This window comes from Epinephelus lanceolatus, chromosome 18, assembly GCF_041903045.1.
Source record: "Epinephelus lanceolatus isolate andai-2023 chromosome 18, ASM4190304v1, whole genome shotgun sequence".
Lineage (NCBI taxonomy): Eukaryota > Metazoa > Chordata > Actinopteri > Perciformes > Serranidae > Epinephelus > Epinephelus lanceolatus.
Window position 1 is genome coordinate 28,425,673 of NC_135751.1, and position 22,812 is coordinate 28,448,484.

General features: G+C 40.7%; 1 protein-coding gene and 1 long non-coding RNA gene across 18 annotated transcripts in view; one reads left to right on the forward strand and one right to left on the reverse strand.

Moving 5' to 3' along the window:
- The window catches only part of spag9a (sperm associated antigen 9a), a 39,794-nt gene extending 18,297 nt beyond the window's left edge, over positions 1-21,497 (forward strand). For 3 of the 10 annotated variants that reach the window (XM_033645393.2, XM_078161150.1, XM_078161151.1), the window contains 23 exons: positions 200-293; positions 383-504; positions 3,315-3,372; positions 5,276-5,428; positions 5,984-6,035; positions 6,128-6,258; positions 9,344-9,400; positions 10,482-10,646; positions 11,154-11,283; positions 12,776-12,865; positions 12,947-13,057; positions 13,157-13,343; positions 13,472-13,687; positions 13,853-14,063; positions 14,371-14,487; positions 14,685-14,765; positions 14,873-14,940; positions 15,166-15,317; positions 15,438-15,609; positions 15,805-15,918; positions 18,153-18,329; positions 18,958-19,095; positions 21,365-21,497. In XM_033645393.2, coding sequence (XP_033501284.2) covers positions 200-293; positions 383-504; positions 3,315-3,372; positions 5,276-5,428; positions 5,984-6,035; positions 6,128-6,258; positions 9,344-9,400; positions 10,482-10,646; positions 11,154-11,283; positions 12,776-12,865; positions 12,947-13,057; positions 13,157-13,343; positions 13,472-13,687; positions 13,853-14,063; positions 14,371-14,487; positions 14,685-14,765; positions 14,873-14,940; positions 15,166-15,317; positions 15,438-15,609; positions 15,805-15,918; positions 18,153-18,329; positions 18,958-19,095; positions 21,365-21,483 — 2,915 coding nt within the window. In that variant the 3' untranslated portion in view covers positions 21,484-21,497. Of the gene's footprint in view, positions 1-199; positions 294-382; positions 505-3,024; positions 3,040-3,314; positions 3,373-5,275; positions 5,429-5,983; positions 6,036-6,127; positions 6,259-9,343; positions 9,401-10,481; positions 10,647-11,153; positions 11,284-12,775; positions 12,866-12,946; positions 13,058-13,156; positions 13,344-13,471; positions 13,688-13,852; positions 14,064-14,370; positions 14,488-14,684; positions 14,766-14,872; positions 14,941-15,165; positions 15,318-15,437; positions 15,610-15,804; positions 15,919-18,152; positions 18,330-18,957; positions 19,096-21,364 lie in introns of all 10 variants that reach the window. The other 7 variants (XM_033645391.2, XM_078161152.1, XM_078161146.1 and 4 more) reach the window with 4 other exon arrangements.
- Positions 18,770-22,812, reverse strand: part of LOC144458584 (uncharacterized) — a 179,578-nt gene continuing 175,535 nt past the window's right edge. For all 8 annotated transcript variants that reach the window (XR_013487963.1, XR_013487962.1, XR_013487961.1 and 5 more), the window contains 2 exons: positions 21,320-21,472; positions 18,770-19,052 (listed from right to left, as the gene is read on the reverse strand). This is a non-coding gene — a long non-coding RNA (uncharacterized LOC144458584). The remainder of the gene's footprint in view (positions 19,053-21,319; positions 21,473-22,812) is intronic.

Here is a 22,812-nt window from a genome sequence, read left to right on the forward strand (position 1 = left end):
CTACAGAATTACATTCATCAGTCATCTATTAGTCTTTGTGGCCTTCTTTTTTGCTGTTATATACGATACAAGGGTTTAGAATAAAGTGTTACTGCTGTAGAGGTGTCATAGAGGAAACAGTTTATGTTGTAGTTTTTAGATTTTTACTCACATGCAGTATTCTTACTTCTCTTTTTGGCATGTGCTGTGTCTCATGTAGGTTTGCCTGAAAATGAGGACAGCTCAGACGTGCAGGACATCATTGAGTCCACCCCTGAGCTGGACATGGATCTCATTGGATACAAACCCTGCAGGTTGTTCAAAGAACATGCCGTCAGGCCACTTTAAACAAAGTTTCACCAGGTAGCATAACATCACCTCCTGTCGTTTATTACTCTTCCAGCACTCCCACTAAAGGCATTGAGAACATGGCATTTGACCGAAATACAGACTCCCTATTTGAGGAGCTGTCGTCTGCGGGCACTGGGCTCATAGGGGATGTGGATGAAGGCGCCGACCTGCTGGGTAAGATGAAAACTTTATCTTTATCGAAACAAAGCAGCACTGAAATGGAATAATGTCGCAGCAATCCTGTCAGATCCTCTGAATATATTTAATCTGGATTGTGTTGGAAAGGTCTTTGAAATGTCTCAACTCAGTTATGAATGACTCAGTGATTGTTTACTGACGAACACGTCTGTCTCTAGCATATGAATATTGAATACGTAATGGATTGCATGAAAGCTCAGTTTCAGTTCTGCATGTTGTGTGAAGCTTATGCATATACATCTTATTTGTGACAATTATGCCATGGCCATAGAAGATAGAGATCGACCAATTCATTCGCTTGGCCAATTCATTGGCTCTGATTCGACTTTATATAAACTAACGTTTATGCCGGAATGGTCACATGGGTACGGCCGTATGACTTTAGCATGGGGTACCCCACATACAAAGTCAAGCTATTACCAGCTATTACCAGAAGTTGTCTTTGTCATGACAAGTTGACATTAAATTTGTTTGGGATGTCCTGGGATGTCCTTATAATGACAACTTGACAATAACATAAAGACATCCTCTGGTAATGTCATCCTGGTTAATGTCAAGTTGTCATTATAAGGACATCCCAAACAAATTTGATGTCAACTTGTCATGACAAAGACAACTTCTGGTAATGTCACTTTGATTAATGTCAAGTTGTCATAATTAAGACAACCCAAACAATGTCAACTTGTCATTACAAAAACCAAATGACACTTAATGACAGCAGTCATAAACATTTATGACATGTACATAATGTTCATGACAGGTTCATGACCAATAGTTATGTCATAGTTATGACAGTGTCATGTCACCCTTATGTAGATACCTTCAAGTAAAGTGTTACCCTTTTAAATTTCACCTTAAAAACTGTTTACCTTGCCTTGTTTGGTGTCATTTTTTTCAGCACAACCTCACCTGTGTGACTTTACATGGGCGTCATGTCTTTTTTTTTTGGCTTGCAAGCACTTTCTGCATGCAAGCACTTTCATTAGAGTAGCCCATTTTTACCGTTTCTTCTTGCACCAAACGCGCACTAAACGTGACGACAATATTCAGGAAAACGCATGGCGTAAATTATTTATCATAAGTCTGGTTTTACTTGGCCTGTCAACACAATTTAAAATTGCTGTATAGTTGGAAGTTCACATTTTCGACACAAGTTGAAACAGAGACTCAGCGAGGCTGCGTCTTGCTGCTACGTCATCTTAAATCGATCATGTAATTTGGACGCACCAGCGCGTCCGTCCACTCCAGAGGGTTAAGTAGCAAGCCTAGCACTAGCAATGTGTGTGAAATCAATTTCTGATACTCTAAACGACTATTATCTCCAGGAGGGGCCAGCACTCAGTCACAGTAATATTTAGATTTCACAATAAATGTTTTTAAGAAATTAAATATAAAATGAGAAGTAATACTTCTCACAATCTGATTGTGATAAGTCTGTATGCTACTTGAGATACTTAAACATTCAAAAAAGCATGACAGAATTTACACAGCCTGTCTTTTATTATTTTGTAAGTGGCCATGGTATAATAACACTCTCAGTAAGTCACTTTGCGGTGTCCTTACATTTAAAACAATAGAGTCTGTGGAGCAGACGTGATCCTACTGCATGATGGGGAGTTTTGATTGTTATAAACTGTCTGTGACATCTGGCAATTTCTCAGTTTAATCGACAACTGTTTAGCTTTTTGTATCAGTGAAATGTGTTGCATACAAATGAACTGCGTAATAACCTGCATATTTATTTTAAAATATATCCATAAAGCTGTTCTTCAGACGCTCATGTGTGATGTTTAACTAGCAGCTGTTGCTCTACTGATAGTACCAGTTTAAAACTCATTGTAACTCCAACACCTGCTGTTTGCTGCAATGCTGCACCTCTTGCTTTGGTCCTGCTGTGATACGCAGTGTTAGCCATCTCCCCATGTTAACATCACCTCTTTCTCTCCCGTATCTCATCCTCTGGCTTTTGTCCATAATCCCAGTGGAGTACTCTGGTGTGTATGACCTCAAACCTTTCCTTAGTTAAACATACTTCTGTGATGTCCCTTTGACCTCTACTCATTAGTCACTTTCTGCCATTTCCACCATCGTTACCACTCACATCTTCTCGTTCATTATGTTTGATAACAGTAGGCATACATACAGTTGGTTCATCAGTGCACAGCTGCCTACTTTTGACAGAGTTTGGTGCATGAATGATGGAGTTTAACGCTTCCTTTGTTGCCCTAACTGTTCTTTTTACAGCTTGAGTTCTTTTTTTGCTCTTGAATTTTCCTGTTTTCCTTCTCTGTACTGCTGTGGTTGCCGTATCTTATTATTAGCTTTAGAGACCCAACAGCATCTTTTGCTTGTGGAGTCAAACAGCTACATTTTAAGCTCTGGCTCCTTCATCATTTTGGCCATTCCACTGTCTCAAACTATATCCGCATTTCTTTCTCTCTTTCTCTCTCTCTTCCTTGTTCTTTCCGCCTGACTTGGATTGCATGGTTTTCTCAGACCTTAGTTTGATTGGTAAGACCCCACCCACTCTATCCATCCTTCTCCTGTTGGTCATGTGACATGTGCTGTGGATTTGTGTGTTTGTGGTAGTGTCTTGTACTGTGAAATCAACAAGAACAAATATCTCACTAGGAGATATTTCACATCCTACGTTGTGCCTTGTTGGATTTTACCCTCGTAAGAATAATCTGTAGTGGTGTATGATAATCTGTAGTGTTGATGTAGTTCCAGCTTGTTGTCAAACTGTAATGTAATAAAACTCTGACTTCATCATTACCTCTGATCAGGAATGGGCCGGGAAGTTGAAAATCTCATTCAGGAGAATTCACAACTGCTTGAGACAAAGTAAGTACATAACTCAAAGGGTAAATTTGCTATGTTCAGCCTGGACCAACCTGAAGTGATTAATGGGAATAAAATTTATTGAAATTGGTCCAGTATTGAGTGAGGCAAGAAAACTGGCTGCAGTGTAACCATCCGGGGCATTTCTGCTTTGTCTATTTACGTCCTTTAAAAGTGTTTGTGTTTTGCTACTGACATGTTCAAATTATTATTTTAAGTGTCTGACAATTTATGGAAAGGATCCCTACAGAGAAAGACCTGTTTTGTGAAAGAATGTTTTTGTTTAACCAGAAACCCTATCACCAAACCCACCAGTGTCCATTTACTTAAAACAAGTAATTTTATAATCATAAAACAAACTTTGTTCAAAGTTGACAGAAACAAAAAAAAAAACTTATAAAAACTGTCTTGCTTTGTCTGGTTGTTTGGTTAAAATGAACCTATAATTGACCCAGTTAGATGTGAAAATACTTTGGCTCTACACACGCTGAAATAATTTAAATTCAGTCAGGCGGAATAGTGGATGGCAATTTTGGGGCTGTTTTAGTTTAACAAAAATCTTAGTCTTATACAGAAGGGTCTATCTTTGAATGGATCATTTGCATAAATTGTCACACTGAGCCTGTCAGTGGCAAAAACAAACAACAACAACCCTGCTTCCAGAAATGTGGGGCATTGTGTAAATAAAATAAAAAATATAAGCAGAATGCATTGATTTGCAAACCCTTTTTATTACTCAGTTATTTTGATTGTTTTTTAGAACAGCCTAGAAACAAGAAACATGGAGCATATGCACTCTAAACCCACAACATCAGAACCCACCCCGCCCCTCCCCAATGCTGGCCTGCACAAACAAACAAAAGGGGGCAAAGAAGGAGGGGGGCAATATAACATTTCCATACTATAATAGGCACGCATAGGCATTATATCACATTTCCTGAAGTATAGACATTATTATGATAGTCCAGGAATGGTTGCCATACTTCATGGAATTCATTGACCGTTCCTTGAGTGGTTTAACTGAGCTATTCTAACTTGAAGTGAGCCATGACATCACTGACCCAGCGTCCAAACAGACAGGGCAGGTCATACTTCCAGTTGTACAGAATGAGACGTCTGGCTAGCAATGATGAAAAAATCAAAGCATGGGTCTGGGCTCGGGAGAGACCCAGATCTCTTCGGGCCACACCAAATATTGCCAGCTGCGGCTCTGGGTCTATGGTTTTATTACACATGTACGAAAATTGTCCCACCCTTGGGCATTCCCAAAATAAGTTGAAAAGAGTTGCTGGATTCCAATTACACCGTTGACAGGTTGGATCAAATTCAGGAAACAGCAGGTCTGTTCTTTGACAGGTGAAGTCCATGAAGTACTGAATAACACCAAAGTCGTCCTCCCATTTTGATGTCAGATGGTCCAGGGGGGCACGGCTACTGAGAGTATGTCATAAATTTGGGATATGGAGTCACGCTCACAGGGACCCTCATGAATACAGTCCTCTAGCCAGCTAGAAGGAGTTTGGGAGGGGAACTTGCAAAATTCTTCCTAACAAAATCCCTAATTTGAAGTGCAAATCCCTTTTGACTGTTATCCAATTGAATGCGGTACAAAGACAGGATATTTAATGTGTACACTGATGTGCAAACATGCTCAGTGGTTACATTACAGCCTGGTTTGCTGCTGCCGGCAGCAGTGCTCTCACTCAATACTGGACCAATTTAAAAAATTATTGTCTCCATTAGTCATTTAGATGCAAAAAACATGGGAAAATAGGATCCAGGTTAATATTTAAATGTTTTTGTGTCATGACTAAAATGTGATATTGTCTTAATCCTCTGACCCTGTTAAAATGTGCCAACAGTATTTTACAAGTACACTGAAAGGTCCTTGTTCCCATCTGTCCAGGAACGCTCTGAACGTGGTGAATAAAGACTTGATATTGAAGGTGGACGAGCTGACCTGTGAGAAGGAGATGTTGCAGGGAGAGATGGAGGCTGTGCTGCAGGCTAAGAGCAAGCTGGAGGACAAGAACAGAGAGATGGAGGAGGAACTCAAGAAGTAGGTCAACAGTCATTACAGGTAGCACGTTATTTATTACCTTCGCCAAGGAGGTTATGTTTCCAGTTTGGTTTGTTTGTCAGCGGGGTTGAGGCAGAAACATCTGGCCCAATTTTTCTTGAAACCTGGTTCAAGGGTGAAGCGAGAGCCAAGGAAGAGCCCATTAAATTTTGGGGCTGATCTGAATCACAGGGCTAAGCTAATAATCTCATAACTTTAGAAAACGGGAAATATTTTTTTCTCAGTTGAATGCATGACACTTCGGTGAATCCAATTGTGAACTGTTAACAATATACTCCACCAGAAATATTAATGAAACCACATGTCATTCTCATCTTCTAATAGTTTTGGGAATATATCCAGACATAAAGTGATTGCGCTGTCAGATTTGCATATAATATAAGACTGTACTATTGGCCTTGGTGGAGGTCTGCACTCTCTTAGTGTCCTTCTTTTTATTACTGTGGGTGTAAATTGTGAAATAACAGAACGTAGAAACATGAATTTGTTAAATTTTCTGTATATCTAACAAGTGCAATTAATTGTCTTTTCCAGAGTGCGACTGGAGATGGAGGAAGTGAAACAGAAAACTAAAGAGGAAGAAGATGTGAGTGTTTTGCACTTGTACAGCAGTGTCTTTGATTATAGTAGTATGTAACGTGCGTGGTCACATGTGGGTTTAAATATGTGCTACCACAGAGTGATGTACCGACAGCTCAGAGGAAACGCTTCACCAGAGTGGAAATGGCCAGAGTGCTGATGGAGAGGAACCAGTACAAAGAGCGACTGATGGAGCTACAGGAAGCGGTGCGGTGGACAGAGATGATCAGGTACACAACAGAAGGATGCAAATTCACACGTGTACATAATTACATTTTTGTTTACATTAGGGTTATTATTGGAGTATCTTATTGGTTGTCACTAATTGTACTAGGCTGTTGTAGAGCCTCACTAACTCATACTTAATATTCACCACATATAATCTAATCCCGGTGTCCGCTTGTTCTGTGAAAATGATGTTGCTGTTTTCTTATTTTAAAGCTGAAATCCCTAACTTTCTGCACCAAAAACAGGGGTCCCATTGTTCCTTGAAGTCCTTGAAAGTTTTCGAACTTGAGAAAAAAAGCAAGGCCTTAAAAGTTTTTAAAAATAGACATAAACAGACGTGTGTCATTGAAAGTGCGTGGGTTTAAACCGTAGTGCTTTCCATCACTGCAACACTGGACTCACAAAAGTTTTGGCCCGATTTATGCCTGATTCACCCCTCCTGACATCTGGACGAGCATTCTGGTCTGGGACCTTGGTTGGTACTGATATCCAGCCGAGATTGTCTGGTAATGTGAGAGGTTGACAGATTCAGTGTTAAGCCTCTTGAACTGCTCGCAGACTCATCAAGGCCACTCAGATAATATGATATATTCAGGATTTAAAACTTGGATGGTACGGTTATGATTATGACAGTTAAAGCAGCTGACAGTGTAGCCCTCAAAGCTAACATTAGCTAGCATACTACTGTTGACATACAGTACAGGCCAAAAGTTTGGACACACCTTCTCATTCAATGCGTTTTCTTTATTTTCATGACTATTTACATTGTAGATTCTCACTGAAGGCATCAAAACTATGAATGAACACATGTGGAGTTATGTACTTAACAAAAAAAGGTGAAATAACTGAAAACATGTTTTATATTCTAGTTTCTTCAAAATAGCCACCCTTTGCTCTGATTACTGCTTTGCACACTCTTGGCATTCTCTCCATGAGCTTCAAGAGGTAGTCACCTGAAATGGTTTTCCAACAGTCTTGAAGGAGTTCCCAGAGGTGTTTAGCACTTGTTGGCCCCTTTGCCTTCACTCTGCGGTCCAGCTCACCCCAAACCATCTCGATTGGGTTCAGGTCCGGTGACTGTGGAGGCCAGGTCATCTGCCGCAGCACTCCATCACTCTCCTTCTTGGTCAAATAGCCCTTACACAGCCTGGAGGTGTGTTTGGGGTCATTGTCCTGTTGAAAAATAAATGATCGTCCAACTAAACGCAAACCGGATGGGATGGCATGTCGCTTCAGGATGCTGTGGTAGCCATGCTGGTTCAGTGTGCCTTCAATTTTGAATAAATCCCCAACAGTGTCACCAGCAAAACACCCCCACACCATCACACCTCCTCCTCCATGCTTCACAGTGGGAACCAGGCATGTGGAATCCATCCGTTCACCTTTTCTGCGTCTCACAAAGACACGGCGGTTGGAACCAAAGATCTCAAATTTGGACTCATCAGACCAAAGCACAGATTTCCACTGGTCTAATGTCCATTCCTTGTGTTTCTTGGCCCAAACAAATCTCTTCTGCTTGTTGCCTCTCCTTAGCAGTGGTTTCCTAGCAGCTATTTGACCATGAAGGCCTGATTGGCGCAGTCTCCTCTTAACAGTTGTTCTAGAGATGGGTCTGCTGCTAGAACTCTGTGTGGCATTCATCTGGTCTCTGATCTGAGCTGCTGTTAACTTGCGATTTCTGAGGCTGGTGACTCGGATGAACTTATCCTCAGAAGCAGAGGTGACTCTTGGTCTTCCTTTCCTGGGTCGGTCCTCATGTGTGCCAGTTTCATTGTAGCGCTTGATGGTTTTTGCGACTCCATTTGGGGACACATTTAAAGTTTTTGCAATTTTCCGGACTGACTGACCTTCATTTCTTAAAGTAATGATGGCCACTCGTTTTTCTTTAGTTAGCTGATTGGTTCTTGCCATAATATGAATTTTAACAGTTGTCCAATAGGGCTGTCGGCTGTGTATTAACCTGACTTCTGCACAACACAACTGATGGTCCCAACCCCATTGATAAAGCAAGAAATTCCACTAATTAACCCTGATAAGGCACACCTGTGAAGTGGAAACCATTTCAGGTGACTACCTCTTGAAGCTCATGGAGAGAATGCCACGAGTGTGCAAAGCAGTAATCAGAGCAAAGGGTGGCTATTTTGAAGAAACTAGAATATAAAACATGTTTTCAGTTATTTCACCTTTTTTTGTTAAGTACATAACTCCACATGTGTTCATTCATAGTTTTGATGCCTTCGGTGAGAATCTATAATGTAAATAGTCATGAAAATAATGAAAACGCATTGAATGAGAAGGTGTGTCCAAACTTTTGGCCTGTACTGTATATCATTAAAATCTCACCTCCAGTTGTAGCTAAAGAACACACAACCTGTGTTGACCAGTTTCTCATCCAGACTCATTAGGCCTTCTGCAGTTGTTTCACCACATCAGCTTCCATTTTGTTTACATCATCTTCCCCATGAGATGATGTGAGGTGGCGCGTTCATGCTCCCGCAGGCACAATGATCTTAACAACATCCTGTAAAGCAGGATGTGCCATTATTTTTAAATCTCGTAGTGTGTGGATGTTTGACATCAGAGAGGAGAACATCTGTTTCTCTGTAAAGTTTCTCCTTATGTGCGTGATGCAACCCGATTTCAAAATCGGAAGGGATTTTAAAACTCCTGCAGCCTGAGCCCGGCTTAACGCAGCACAATTGAGAAGTGTTCACACATTCAAGTCTTTCTCTCTTTTTGTCTGTGAGCTTCTGTAAAGCCTCTTCCCTCCATTATAAAAATTCTCAGTGTTGTAACAGTAATTAACCTCAATCCCTGTCTCAAACTGGGCTGTGCTGGGTCCTTGAATTTAAGAGAATTGGGCCTTGAAAGTCCTTGGATTTAATGCAAAGATGACATCCAGTGTTGCTGCTCCAAGACTCATGCAACATCTCCATCCACAACAATGTCTTAGTGCCTCAGCCAACAGTGAAATAAAGCACTTAACAGATTTCTTTCTCAAATATAAGAGGCAGTTGGAAATCTGCAGATTTGTGTGTCTCAAAACTGAGAACAGCTAACATGATACCATCTCGTCCTCTTCTTCAGGGCCTCCAGAGAAAATCCAACCCTCACAGAAAAAAAGAAATCCAGCATCTGGCAGTTGTAAGTCCTCCCAAATGTACAGTTTCTTTCTTTCTTCTTTTAAACAACCTTTGTCTGGGCTTTTATTTTGACACTGTTGAGGTCGCCCTGTGGCATTTTCTCTCAACTATTCAATTACATTTTGTTTTCTCATCTTTTCCCGGGATGTGCTATTGAATTGGCAGCATTAGGTAAAGATGGTTTAATAAACCTCCACCCTGCAAAACCTCTCTCTTTCCCTCCACTGACACAGAACTGCTCCTCCATTACAAATGGATCCAACTTTGATGTGTCTTTATCCATGAACTTTTCTCTCCATGAAGTGCATCAGTTGTTGTTATCACAAACTGCTCAGACATGACTCTCCCTGTGCCCCCGGGCTTTCCTGTCTCCCGCCTGCTGTGTGCCTTTTTTTGATGTTTTCCTACTATGTCTGCTCACAGGGAGCTAAAGAGGCCTTAAATGAGGTCGGACCTGCAGAATATTTGTAACAAATTTAGTAGATGTGTTAGTGTTATCAGGCATATTTGAGTAAACATGAAGAAAATATTAACCAAAAAGCTAAAGCAGTAAGCTTCTACCTCGTGATTTCATTTTCTGCCATGATTTAAATGACATATGTTAATGTAGTTGAACAATATTAGCCCCAGCTTTGATGCAATGTGTAGTTGATATGGAAAATATCACCTGTATAGAATAATATGATTTATGCACCAATCTGAAATCTGGGTTTAGACATTAAGATATTTTATTTCCTTTTCTTGAACTGTGGTGTTTTTGTGTGTTTATTTAAACTTTTATTTACACATGCTAAATGTTTTAAGATGCATAAGTGCAAAACTATCTAACTTGACACTCTCACACTGCTAAATACACAATTTGGTTCATGCTTGAAAAGTATTAATGTTCAATATCCACAGTTAGGAAGTGCTCAGCTATTCCAAGACTCCCAGCATGCTTTACGTCACTGTACAGTAAATGTTGGTGGTTCCTTGGTTGTCTGGTTGGTTGGTCAGTCGGTGACCCCCCCTTCCTTGCTTTTTCCCCGCACTCCTGTCTGCTCTGTTTCCCCCCTGGCTCTCTGTAACTTTGCCACCTGCAGCTTCAGCAGGCTGTTTAGCTCCTCCTCCAGTGCCCCGGCTATAAAGAAGGTGGAGTCCCAGGCCAACATGAAGTACAACGCTCCTGGCGGCATGGTAAAGAGGAGTAGCACCTTCTCCCAGTTCCCCACAGAGAAGTCCAAGACGTTCGACTTCCTCAATGAAGAGTGAGTAATGGATCAAGTGACAGTGTTTGGTGTTTTTTATCCATGTGAACATGAAGGAAATTAAAAAAAGGCACCACATGTGAAACTTAATTGATACCAATCCAAAAACTTTGGGGGAAAAAGTCAAATCAGTGATTACATTTTAATAATTTGCAGTTTTAATTTGACTCATTCCAAAAATGTTTGTAGACGTATTATTTTAGTGGTGCAGTGGTTAGCATCGTTGCCTCACAACAAGAGGGTGCCAGGTTTTGAATCCAGGGTGGGGGAGCCCTTCTGTGTGGAGTTTGCATGTTCTCCCTGTGTCAGCGTGGGTTTTCTCCAGGTACTCCAGCTTCCTCCCACATTCCAAAGACAGGCAGGTTAATTGGTGACTCTAAATTGCTTGTAGGTGTAAATGTGAGTGTGAATGGTTGTCTGTCTCACCTAATGACCTGCAATAACATACAGTTATATAATGTATCTGTAAGCTGCTGACATTTCTCTCTGTCATTGCTCCTCTTGTAGGAAGGACCAGTGCAGTTCGCCATCGCGTAAAGAGCAGAAGAGAGCCCAGTACAGACAGGTCAAGGCTCACATGCAGAAGGAGGATGGGCGAGTCACTGCACACGGCTGGAGCCTGCCCAGCAAATACAAGGTAGGAAATGAAGGGTTGAATTTGACTCACGTAGGAAGAAATATAGCTGTTTTTTTTTTTCATTGATTTGGTTCAGTTAAACTTCACCACTCTCTTGCAAAGAAAACATTTTAGTCGTCCACCAGATGGAGCTCAACGCTGTCTTTAAACTGTGGGCTCCAACTAGAGCACCTCTTAAAGTGCTATTGGCACTTCCTGTTTGCATTGTATCTATAAATGTACAGAAGACTATCAATGGATTAGATGATACTGAAGAAAACATAAAAACATGAAGATTCTCAGGCAAAGAGCATCTTACTGTTATGTGTTTTAAGCAGAGTTATGGAAGTTTATTGCGATGGACCTCAGAGATAACAGAGGTGGGGGGAAAAATCGATACAGTAAAAATCACAGTTACAAATACTTTGTGTCAATATTGTATCATCACACAGTGCCAAGTATCGATCGATCAAGTATTTTTTTTATCATATAAATAATGAATATTTACAAATACAAATTAAACACTAGGTACCCCACTTTAATAATTTTATCAGTTACTTCTTCAGTCCACTAGATACATTTTGCTGCTACGAAAAAATGGCTAAAGTGAGATGAACAGACTGAAAACTTTATCTCATTAGATAAAACAGTTGCTGACAAAGTTATCCTTTGGAGACATTATTTGAATTATTCCTATATTTTATGGCAATACATGTCGCGAAACATTTAAAACGGCAATAATATTGTGTGGCTAATGTATCATGATAATATCGTATCGTTGATCCTCTGGTGATTCCCACCTCCTACTATAATAGCACACTACTGCTGTCTCACGTTCTCCAAACTAGAGCAGTACACAAAAGTCACACTGGAGCAAACATTGCCGTCCTTCTGCAAAATGCAGGAGATGAATGGGGGATTGTGGTTGTAACAGACAACGCTTCTAACATGGGATACCTGCATGTGAAGTGTTTCGCTCACATGCTTAACCTGGCCTCACAGAGGGCATTAAATCTGCCGTCAGTTTGTCAGGTGTATGCAGCTTTTCTGACAGGGTGACGGTATTGGTCAGCCTGTCTGCTTTGCATCACATTTCACTGCAATTAAAATGATTGAAATCAGATGAACAGACTGAAAACTTTATCTTATGAGGTAAATCTGATGTTGACAAAGTTTTCCTTTACGGAAATAATTTGCAGTTGAAAGAAAAGGTAATATATTGCAATGTTTTTTTATCGCAGTTCTCACCATATCGCAATAATATTGCATTATGACAAAAGTATCGTGATCATATCGTATCATGGGTCCTCTGGCGATTCCCACCCCTAAGAGATAAAGACGTGTGAGTCACAGATCCAGACACATGTGTATCAACTTTTGACTAAAATTGTAGCTCACATCTCTCCCTTTGCGTCGTATTGCTCCTGCAGATGGTCTGACTAGCTGACTAAATCTGGGTGAAAATTTGTTTTAAAAGCCTGTGTCCTTTCCATGTGCTTGTTATGCCCGACAGGTGGCAAATGGTGGACAGGTGGAGAACAAAATGAACTTACCCGTGCCCGTGTACTTGAGACCTCTGGATCAGAAAGATGCTTCTATGAAGGTACGTAAGTCAAGACTAGATAACACCACAAGCAGCATACTGTCTTTTGTGCATTTTTGTAAAGTGTTGTCTGTTCCCCAGCTGTGGTGTGCTGCAGGGGTCAACCTGTCTGGGGGGAGGACATTACCAGAGCTCATGAAGCAGACAAAAGGTTCCCAGAGTAGCCTGGACCAGTTGGAGCACGAGAGTAAGGTAAGTATATCAAGGAAGAAGCATTCAGAGTTCACAAAGTCCTCAAACTTTGGTTTAAATTCTGTTGAGACTGTTGGCTGATTTCATGTTGTCTGTAAGGATCAGGAGAAAGGGGAGCAGGAGAAGGAGCTGGTCATTCAGGACGAGACATCCAGCAGGGTGTGGGTGTGCACCAGCACCCACTCCTCCACCAAGGTCATGGTGCTGGATGCCAGTCAGCCCTCTGACCTACTTGACAGCTTCTACGCCTGCAACACCCACGTCGTCTGCATTGCCAGCGTGCCAGGTGGGCTGAGTGGTTTGTTTGTGCGGGTTGGGTTTATGGGTTTTATCTTTGTCATCCATGACTGCATCATTTCTCTGTGATCCTGTCAGCTGAGTTTTGACTGTGAAGTTGTTTGTGTTGTTTTTTAGGAGTTTTGGAGACTGATTTTCCAGCAGGCGAGGAGGTTCCCCAGGACCCAGAGGGTAGCCAAGGTGATGGGGTGTCACTGGCCGGCAGTGTGGCCAGTGTGGGCTCAACAGGCAGCGATGGTGCCATGGCAGCAGAGGGGACCACCGCCATCCCCCAGACAGCCAGCGCAGGTGTCTCAGACCAGCCGGCTGAGCACAGCGGCATCTCCAGCTCAGGTACTTCTCTGCTGATCAAGTATGTTCCAATTTGTTTTACAGCCATACTGCTAGTATAGGGGATGCTAGGTAATTGGATCCAGCAGGAGCTTGCATTACAAAATGGTACTTGTGAATCTAACAAGCTAAATAAATGGATCATGTTGTGATCCATGTTGCCCACAGTTGAGCTGTCCAGAGAGACCAGTCCAACAGAAGACGGCGTTCCCACGGCTGAAGAGGCAACGGAAGCAACGGAGGCTAATGCTGGCATGGGCGAAGAAGGAGAGGAGGAACAGGGAGCTGATCAGAACCAGCCAGGAATCTACACGGAGCATGTGTTCACCGACCCACTGGGTGTGGGACCCACTGACTCCCCTTCTGCTGACACAGAGAGGTGAGCATTGATATTGATATTATCGTCGGGTGGTTTTAGTAAGCGCTAAGATACGCAGAGGTTCAAGGTGGTATTGACTAACTAAGGGTGCTTTCACTCCTGCCCTGTGTGGTGCGGGTCAGTTGAACTCAGGTTCATTTGCCCCATAAGTGTGGTTCATTTGGGCAGGTGTGAACACCGCAATCGCACTTGGGTGTGCACCAAAACAACCGGACCGAGATCTTCTTGAAGAGGTGGTCAGCTGTTACAGTTTTGTATAATTGATGCATTTTAAAAACCGGTGAATCTTCTACCTTTTGTGATCCAGGGGCTGCGGGCAGGATGGTGAGCCGTTGTTCCCAGAGGACTCCGACAGGTCAGAAGGAGAAATCCTGAGGATGAGCAGCGCACTCCCCACCATGTGGCTGGGAGCTCAGAATGGATGGTGAGCAGGAAAACAGCCACTAGATGGTGCTATTAATCCATTAGCGAAACATCATCATAAAGCTTTTACTCTGTGAGCATTTAAGGTCTGAATATGAAATCAAGTCTATATTCTATTTAAGTTTAAAATCCACTCCTTGTAAGCCAGTACTGCTCTCTGATCGGCCTTTCTTCACCTCTCTGTCTCTCCTTCTAAAGTCTGTATGTGCACTCGTCTGTGGCTCGATGGAGGAAGTGTCTCCACGCCATCAAACTGAAAGACTCCATCCTCAGCATAGTGTGAGTACAAAGTCGATAGTGCAGTTATTCAAGGACACACACAAACCAAATATAGATTCATAGCTACAGAAAAATGTGGGAAAAGAGTGTGTTTATTTCTTTTACAGGCACGTTAAAGGAAGAGTCCTGGTAGCTTTGGCTGATGGGACATTAGCGATTTTCCACAGAGGCATTGGTGAGTATGTGGGATAGCACTCTTTTCAGACGTGCATAATTTCTTCACAGTTTTTTGTATGAATCCACATGCACCATTTTTATAAATGTTGTGAAGTGTCAGCAATTTAAAAGGAAGCTAAAACTATCAGGAGAAGTTCTTTCTTTTGTCATAGTATTTACACCCTTGGAGGTATTTTTGATGATGCCACAAATGTTCTCATTGTTCTCTTTTCTTCCTCCCAAGCAGACGGTCAGTGGGATTTAACCAACTATCACCTGTTGGATCTGGGCCGGCCTCACCACTCTATCCGCTGTATGACAGTAGTCCATGACAAGGTGTGGTGTGGCTACAGGAACAAGATCTACGTCATCCAGCCTAAGGCCATGAGGATAGAGGTACAGCGGTCATTATATTTAATAAAAGTATTACTCACTGACTAAGATGTTTCTTGAAAATCCTTCATTGAACATTTCCATAATGTTCTAATATCATCTCAATCTGTCACGTCTGAGCAGAAGTCGTTTGACGCTCATCCTCGCAAGGAGAGTCAGGTGCGGCAGCTGGCCTGGGTTGGAGACGGCATCTGGGTGTCCATCCGACTGGATTCAACTCTACGCTTGTTTCACGCACACACCTACCAGCACCTCCAGGACGTGGACATCGAGCCCTATGTCAGCAAGATGTTGGGTATGCAGGCTTTTGTCTTCCTACCAACTGGTCACTTTTTCTCAGAAAAGATTTCTCCTCTGACTTTAATCTGACCATTTTTTTTCTTACATTTTGAGACCAGTTTCTTTATATTTCGGTTGATACTGAATTGTTTCCTCCAGATCATTTGCACATGGATTGAAAGATGAAGTGTGTGTTCTGTGTGTGTCGCAGGTACGGGTAAACTGGGCTTCTCGTTTGTGAGAATCACAGCTCTGATGGTGTCCTGCGGCCGACTCTGGGTGGGGACAGGAAACGGCGTCATCATCTCCATCCCGCTGTCTGAAGGTATCACACACCCACACCGCATCAGCACACTCAGGTTTACCCTGTACAACAATCTCAACATTCCCTTAAGGCTGCAACGATTAGTCGACTAACTAATGAGTAATCATCTATTAAAATAATCCGTGACTATTTTAGTAGTCGACTAATTGGTTTGAGTCTTTTTCCGTAGAAAAGTACTATAAAAGTACCCCAAAATACTCTTATTGCAGCTTCTTACGTTCAGATATTGGCAGCAGCTTTACACACTCTACCATGACGGTGAACTAAAACCCTTTGGCGTGAGTATGAAACAAGACATTAGATGACATAGTTTTTGGGGTTTGGGAGAGACAGACCGACATTTTTCAACATTTTAAAACATTTTTCGATAAAATGATTAGTCGACTAATTGAAGAAATAATTGACAGATTAGTCGACAATGAAAATAATCGTTAGTTGCAGCCCTACATTCCCTGTAGTTCCCATGAGGCTTCTTAATCACTGTTGTAATCACTGGAGTTTCTGTGCAAACATGGTACCTGAGTAGATTTCCCTTTCTTTAACAAAACTTATCATTTTCTTCTTTCTTGTAAATAATTTGTGGTTTGGATGGATTGGAATTAAACACTTCATTTTCATGAATGAATGTATGTTTATTAGTGTTTGGCAAAGAGATCAAAGACCACGCCCTGGGTGGTACAGGTTAAAGAAACCAGATACAATATTTTATTAGTGAGCTTTAGAGGTGTCAGTAGATATCTTCATGTTTACCATACAGACATGAGAGTGGGATCAATCCAGTGTTTCCCACAGAATTAGAATTTAAAGGGATAGTGCACCCAAAAATGAAAGTTCAGCCATTATCTACACACCCATATGCCGAGAGAGGCTCAGGTGAAGTTTTAGAGTCCTCACATCACTGATGGCGCCCCAGATTCAAACATCCAAAAACACATAATTGAAACCACAAAACCACTACGGACGAGCAGTATGGAGATATTTTGTGGTTTCAGTTATGTGTTTTTGGACGTTTGAATCTGGGGCGCCGTAAGCCTCCATTAGGTGCAGTTGTGTTGCCACCCCCCCTCCCCTGGGATCTGTACAAGTGATGTGAGGACTCTAAAACTTCACCTGAGCCTCCCTCGGCATATGGGTGAGTAGATGATGGCTGAATTTTCATTTTTGGGTGCACTATCCTTTTAAGTGGGGGGGTCTCAAGCCCAGTTCAGACCAAAGATTCGCGACAAGACGAGTTGGAACAGGCAACTCACCCTAAATGTTGACATCATGGCAGGCTGCCACAAATGCCATAAAACTCTTGGCATGAAAGCAAATAAGCATATTTCTCCAAATCACGAACTATCCCTTTAAAATAAAGTCTCACCCTGGCATACAAACCTCTTCAGCCTCTCTGAATCCTGGCTGCCATACATCCTTTCTGCACTCACTTCCCACTGTGTATTTGTGTCCTAGATTTCTCTCAAGGCACGTTCAGACAATGCAGCGATTGTTACCACCCAGGCACTACTTGTTGAATAAAAGACAACCCTGGGTTGCCATGGATACAGGTCTCACAGTCACTGCGTAGCTCACACAGCACTGTGTCTCAGCACCGTTTTGCAGGTTCATACTCCACAGCTCTGTTTTAGAGGAAATTGAGGAGTGCTGCTCGCTCTCAAATATTTAAACTTTTTGAAGCATGTCGGCTAGTTTTCATCCCTCGTCTCCATCTTCCTTTATGTTCTGTGCAGTTCACTGTGATTCTTGCTTTCTGTCTTGAACTGCTCTTGACATGGAGTGTGACTGCAAGAGTGCCGAAGATCTTATTTTTGTTGAACCTTTAACTTCTCTCCCACAGGCTCTGCTCGCTGGTCAGAAGCATAGAGCTCTCTTTTTGCATGGGTGTCTCACTTTTTTCAAAAACAATGAGGGCAAACAGACTCCTCTGTTGTCAGACTGACATGAACCCACAGGCCGCTCTGCTGTCTGTCTGAGAGACTGTGTGCAGGCCACCTCTGCTCATAACCCTGCTGTCTTGTTTTTGCAGATGGAAAATCAGTGTTACACTAAATAGGATGTCTAGAGTGTGTATGTGCCTCAGTGAGCCATGAGTGCTGTCCCTGAAATTTAATCATCTCACCCAAGACCTCATCTTTTGTCTTTTGCACTGCCCCCTTCACCCACAGGTGGCCTTCTTGTGAAGATAAAATGCAAGTTGTGACTTGAATAGCTTTTATTACTCTCTCATTCCACAGCCAACAAGACAATGGGAATAGTGCCAAATCGGCCCGGCAGTGCTGTACGGGTTTATGGTGATGACAGTTCAGACTGTGGTGTGCAGGGCAGCTTTGTGCCATACTGCTCCATGGCCCACGCCCAGCTGTGCTTCCATGGACATCGAGATGCTGTCAAGTTTTTTGTCACTGTGCCAGGTAAGTGACGAGTGGTGATAAACTTTGGTAAATGCTGCATGATTAATAACAGTTAACTACTGACAGTGTCCAGCCATGTGCATCCGCCAAATTACTGTATTTGAGTAATTGACATGATTTCACATCTGGTACGATAACACAAACCTGTAGCCAGCAACGCCATTTACAGGAAAAATATATAAAAAGAAAACTAATTGGGATTTATATTGATAACAGATAAATTGTCAGTCAAAAAATGTGTTGGTTGCAGCTTCTGAAATATGATCATTTGATGCTTTTCTCTGTTTCATATCATTGTAAATGGAATATCTTGGTTTATTTACTGTTGGTTGGACAAAACAAGACATTTGAAGACATTGTTTACTGCTCTTTGACATTTCATAGATGGAACAATCAAGAAAATAATGTACAGATCAGTTGATAATGAAGACAATTGTTAGTTGCAGCATTTATCTTTATTATGCACAATTGTGTGAATATCAGTTGACAGATAATATATTCATGAGTATTCATAATTAAGTAATTCTAAGTAAATTATGGAGTAAAAATGGCGGCTGGTTCCTGATTCCAGCTTCCCCTCATTAACAACAAGGCCTGTAAACAAAACATGTTTGATTTGTTGTCCCAGGTCAGGCGATGCCCCCTCCAGGCAGTGCAGATTCAGGCTCTGATGACCCTCCATCTGAATCCTCTGACACAGCAACCTCTGAGCCCAAAACATACCTGGTCATGAGTGGAGGAGAAGGCTACATTGACTTCAGAATGGGTGAGTATGTCACTACTACTGGCACTGCTGACAAAACACAGATGTAGTGCTGAGTATTTACTTAGTTGGACACAACAGGTGGTGCACATGGTTCTCCTCAGTGAATTGCAAATTATTAAAGGTTGCATTTGAATTCACATAAAGAGTAATATACAGGATGCCTGCAGGGTAACATTTGCATTCATTTCATTGTTGGGCACATAGTGTGATTCTGTGTAGTTTTATATATGAAATGCTACTGGATTTAACATGATCTGAAAAAAACAACCACACTCACTGAGCTGCTGCTTCATAACGTTGTTTGAAGGTCCCTTCATGCATACCATACTATGACATTTTGACGACATACTATACTATGACTTTTTTTTAAGGCATTTTTTGGGATGTTTTAACAACATACTTTACTATAACATTTTTTGGTACATTTTGACGACATACTATACTATGACTTTTTGACGACATACTATACCATGACATTTTTTGTGACATGTTGACTACATACTATACTATGACTTTTTGATGACATACTATACTATGACATTTTTTAAGGCATTTTTTTGGGACATTTTATCAACATACTATACTATGACATTTTGATGACATACTATACTATGATGTTTTTTTGTATATTCTGATGACACACTGTACTATAACGTTTTTATGACATTCTGATGACATGCTATACTATGACTTTTTTTGGTGAAATGTGGCGACATACTATACTATGACTTTTTAAAGGCATTTTTTGGGACGTTCTAACAACATACTTTACTATGACTTTTTTATGACATTTTGATGACATACTATACTATGACATTTTTTTTATCACATTCTGACGACAAACTATACTATGACATTTTTGGTACATTTTGATGACATACTATACTATGACATTTTTTTTGTATATTCTGATGACATACTATACTTTGACTTTTTGGGTGAAATTGGACGACAAACTACTATGACATTTTTTGGTGAAATTTGATGACATACTATACTATGACATTTTTTGGGACACTTTGATAACATCCTATACTATGACCTTTTTTTGGTGAAATTTGGCGACATACTATACTATGACTTTTTTTTATGACATTTTGAGGACATACTGTACCATAACGTTTTTTATGACATTTTGACGACATCCCATACTATGACTTTTTTTTTCGGTATATTTTGATAACATACTATACTATGACTTTTTTTGGGACACTTTGATAATATACTATACTATGACTTTTTTTTCGGTATATTTTGATAACATACTATACTGTGACATTTTTTGGGACACTTTGATAACATACTATACTATGACTTTTTTTTATGACATTTTGAGGACATACTGTACCATAACGTTTTTTTTATGACATTTTGACGACATCCCATACTATGACTTTTTTTTCGGTATATTTTGATAACATACTATACTGTGACATTTTTTGGGACACTTTGATAACATACTATACTATGACTTTTTTTTAGTGAAATTTGGCGACATACCATACTATGACTTTTTTTTTCGGTATATTTTGATAACATACTATACTGTGACTTTTTTTGGGACACTTTGACAACATCCTATACTATGACTTTTTTTTTGTGAAATTTGGCGACATACCATACTATGACTTTTTTTTCGGTATATTTTGATAACATACTATACTATGACTTTTTTTGGGACACTTTGATAATATACTATACTATGACTTTTTTTTTTTGGTATATTTTGATGACATACTATACTGTGACATTTTTTGGGACACTTTGATAACATACTATACTATGACTTTTTTTTTTCGGTATATTTTGATAACATACTATACTATGACTTTTTTTGGGACACTTTGATAATATACTATACTATGACTTTTTTTTCGGTATATTTTGATGACATACTATACTGTGACATTTTTTGGGACACTTTGATAACATACTATACTATAACTTTTTTATGACATTTTGACGACATACTATACTATGACTTTTTTCAGTATATTTTGATGACATACTATACTATGACATTTTGTGGGACACTTTGATAACATACTATACTATGACTTTTTTATGACATTCTATACTATCAGCTTTCCTTACATTATTTTAATGGCATACTTCACTATGACACTTTACAGCATCCTTATGGCATGCTTTCCAAGAGATTTTTAGTGATTTTTTTCTTTTTTAAACTGGTGCAAAAAGGCCCCATCTGTTCACTGTGACACACCTTATACTGTATGCTGTTTGTTTGACTCATCTTCCTCCTCCTCAGGTGATGAAGGCGGTGAGTTGGACGGTTTATCAGAGCCAACAGGCAGCCAGCAGTCGCCACCTACCAAGGCTGAGCGGAGCCATCTCATTGTCTGGCAGGTCACAACATCTAATGATTGAAAAGAAAAAAGAAATCACAGACTGTTATGTCAACGCCAGGACCGCCCACCAAACCCCTGCATGTCCTCCTCGAAGTTTTTAATTTGATATTATTGATTGTTCTTAATGCCTGAGTAGTTGACTACTTTGTAAAAAAAACAATTATTTTTAGTCCATGTTTTGTACAGTTTATTCTTTATGAATTTGAATTAGGTAAGGTGAGTTTTATGTTAACTTAAAGAATACGTCCAAGGTCCAGGTGTTGGAAAAGCCGGTGCACACTGAAGAAAAGGCCAAGTTAGGTTGATCAGGTAATGTATGAAAGCTGATGGTCTCCCAAATGTGTAAAAGGGTTTAGATGTGAAAGTCAAAAGGGAAAAGCGCTTGAAGCAGTTTTGCAGTCATTAAAAAAGGAGCGGAAAGTTGAACTGAAGTATATTTTATATTATACACATAAGACTTTTACATTTGTAAACCACGTCTATATGTGTGTGAGTGTCAGCTGTGTGTATGCATCACTGAGCATTTTTATTATCTCTACCAGTAGGGCCGGGTGTCAGTATGTTCCCTACAAGTCAAACTGTAAACAACATTTCAAAAGGTTCAATTCTCTGAATGTGTTGTCTGAGACTGATTATTCTACTGTATAGTCAGATTATTAGAAAAGCAACTTGCACATACCAGTGGTAAATTAAATGTGCTTTTATTCAGCGAAAGTGGTAGAATAAAACACTGAGAGGGTGTATTAGTACTGAATGACACCGAGCCCTATTTGCCACAGGTTTATGTTTAGTGTCATGAATAATGTCTAAGCAGTTTGGGTACTGATACTAAGTAGAAGAACCAGCTTACTGTACTGTAGGTTAGTATTAGCCTGCATGGGGGAAATCCTGTGTCCTCGTCCGAGTGTGTGTGCCTGCTCGGACGTCTTAAAGCTAAACCCTCATCCGTCGTGTGAGGAGACTCTGCCTGTGCCACCAGCTTGGTGCTTCCCGTTTGCTTCAGCTCATTGGCACTTTAAAATGTTAGTCGCTTGAGGTTTAGAGGAACACCCATGGTATGTACTGAAGGGAACAAAATGTACAAATATTTGTAGCAAGGTGTCACCCCAATAACCAAAGGACAAAAGAAGATGCACCGTGAAACTGACGATTTCATTATTTTTTTTCCTTTTCCAATTTTAAATGTCTCGTGAGTCTAATAATTTGAGGGCATACATGTGTATTTTCAGGGCGTCGTCTTGTTGGGAAATAAGCTTGAATAAGGGAATCTGACTAAAAATAACATTTTTGTGTGGCACCTTCTAATGGACATGCACACAGCACTAAAGGGAGTCTCTCCTGATTGCTT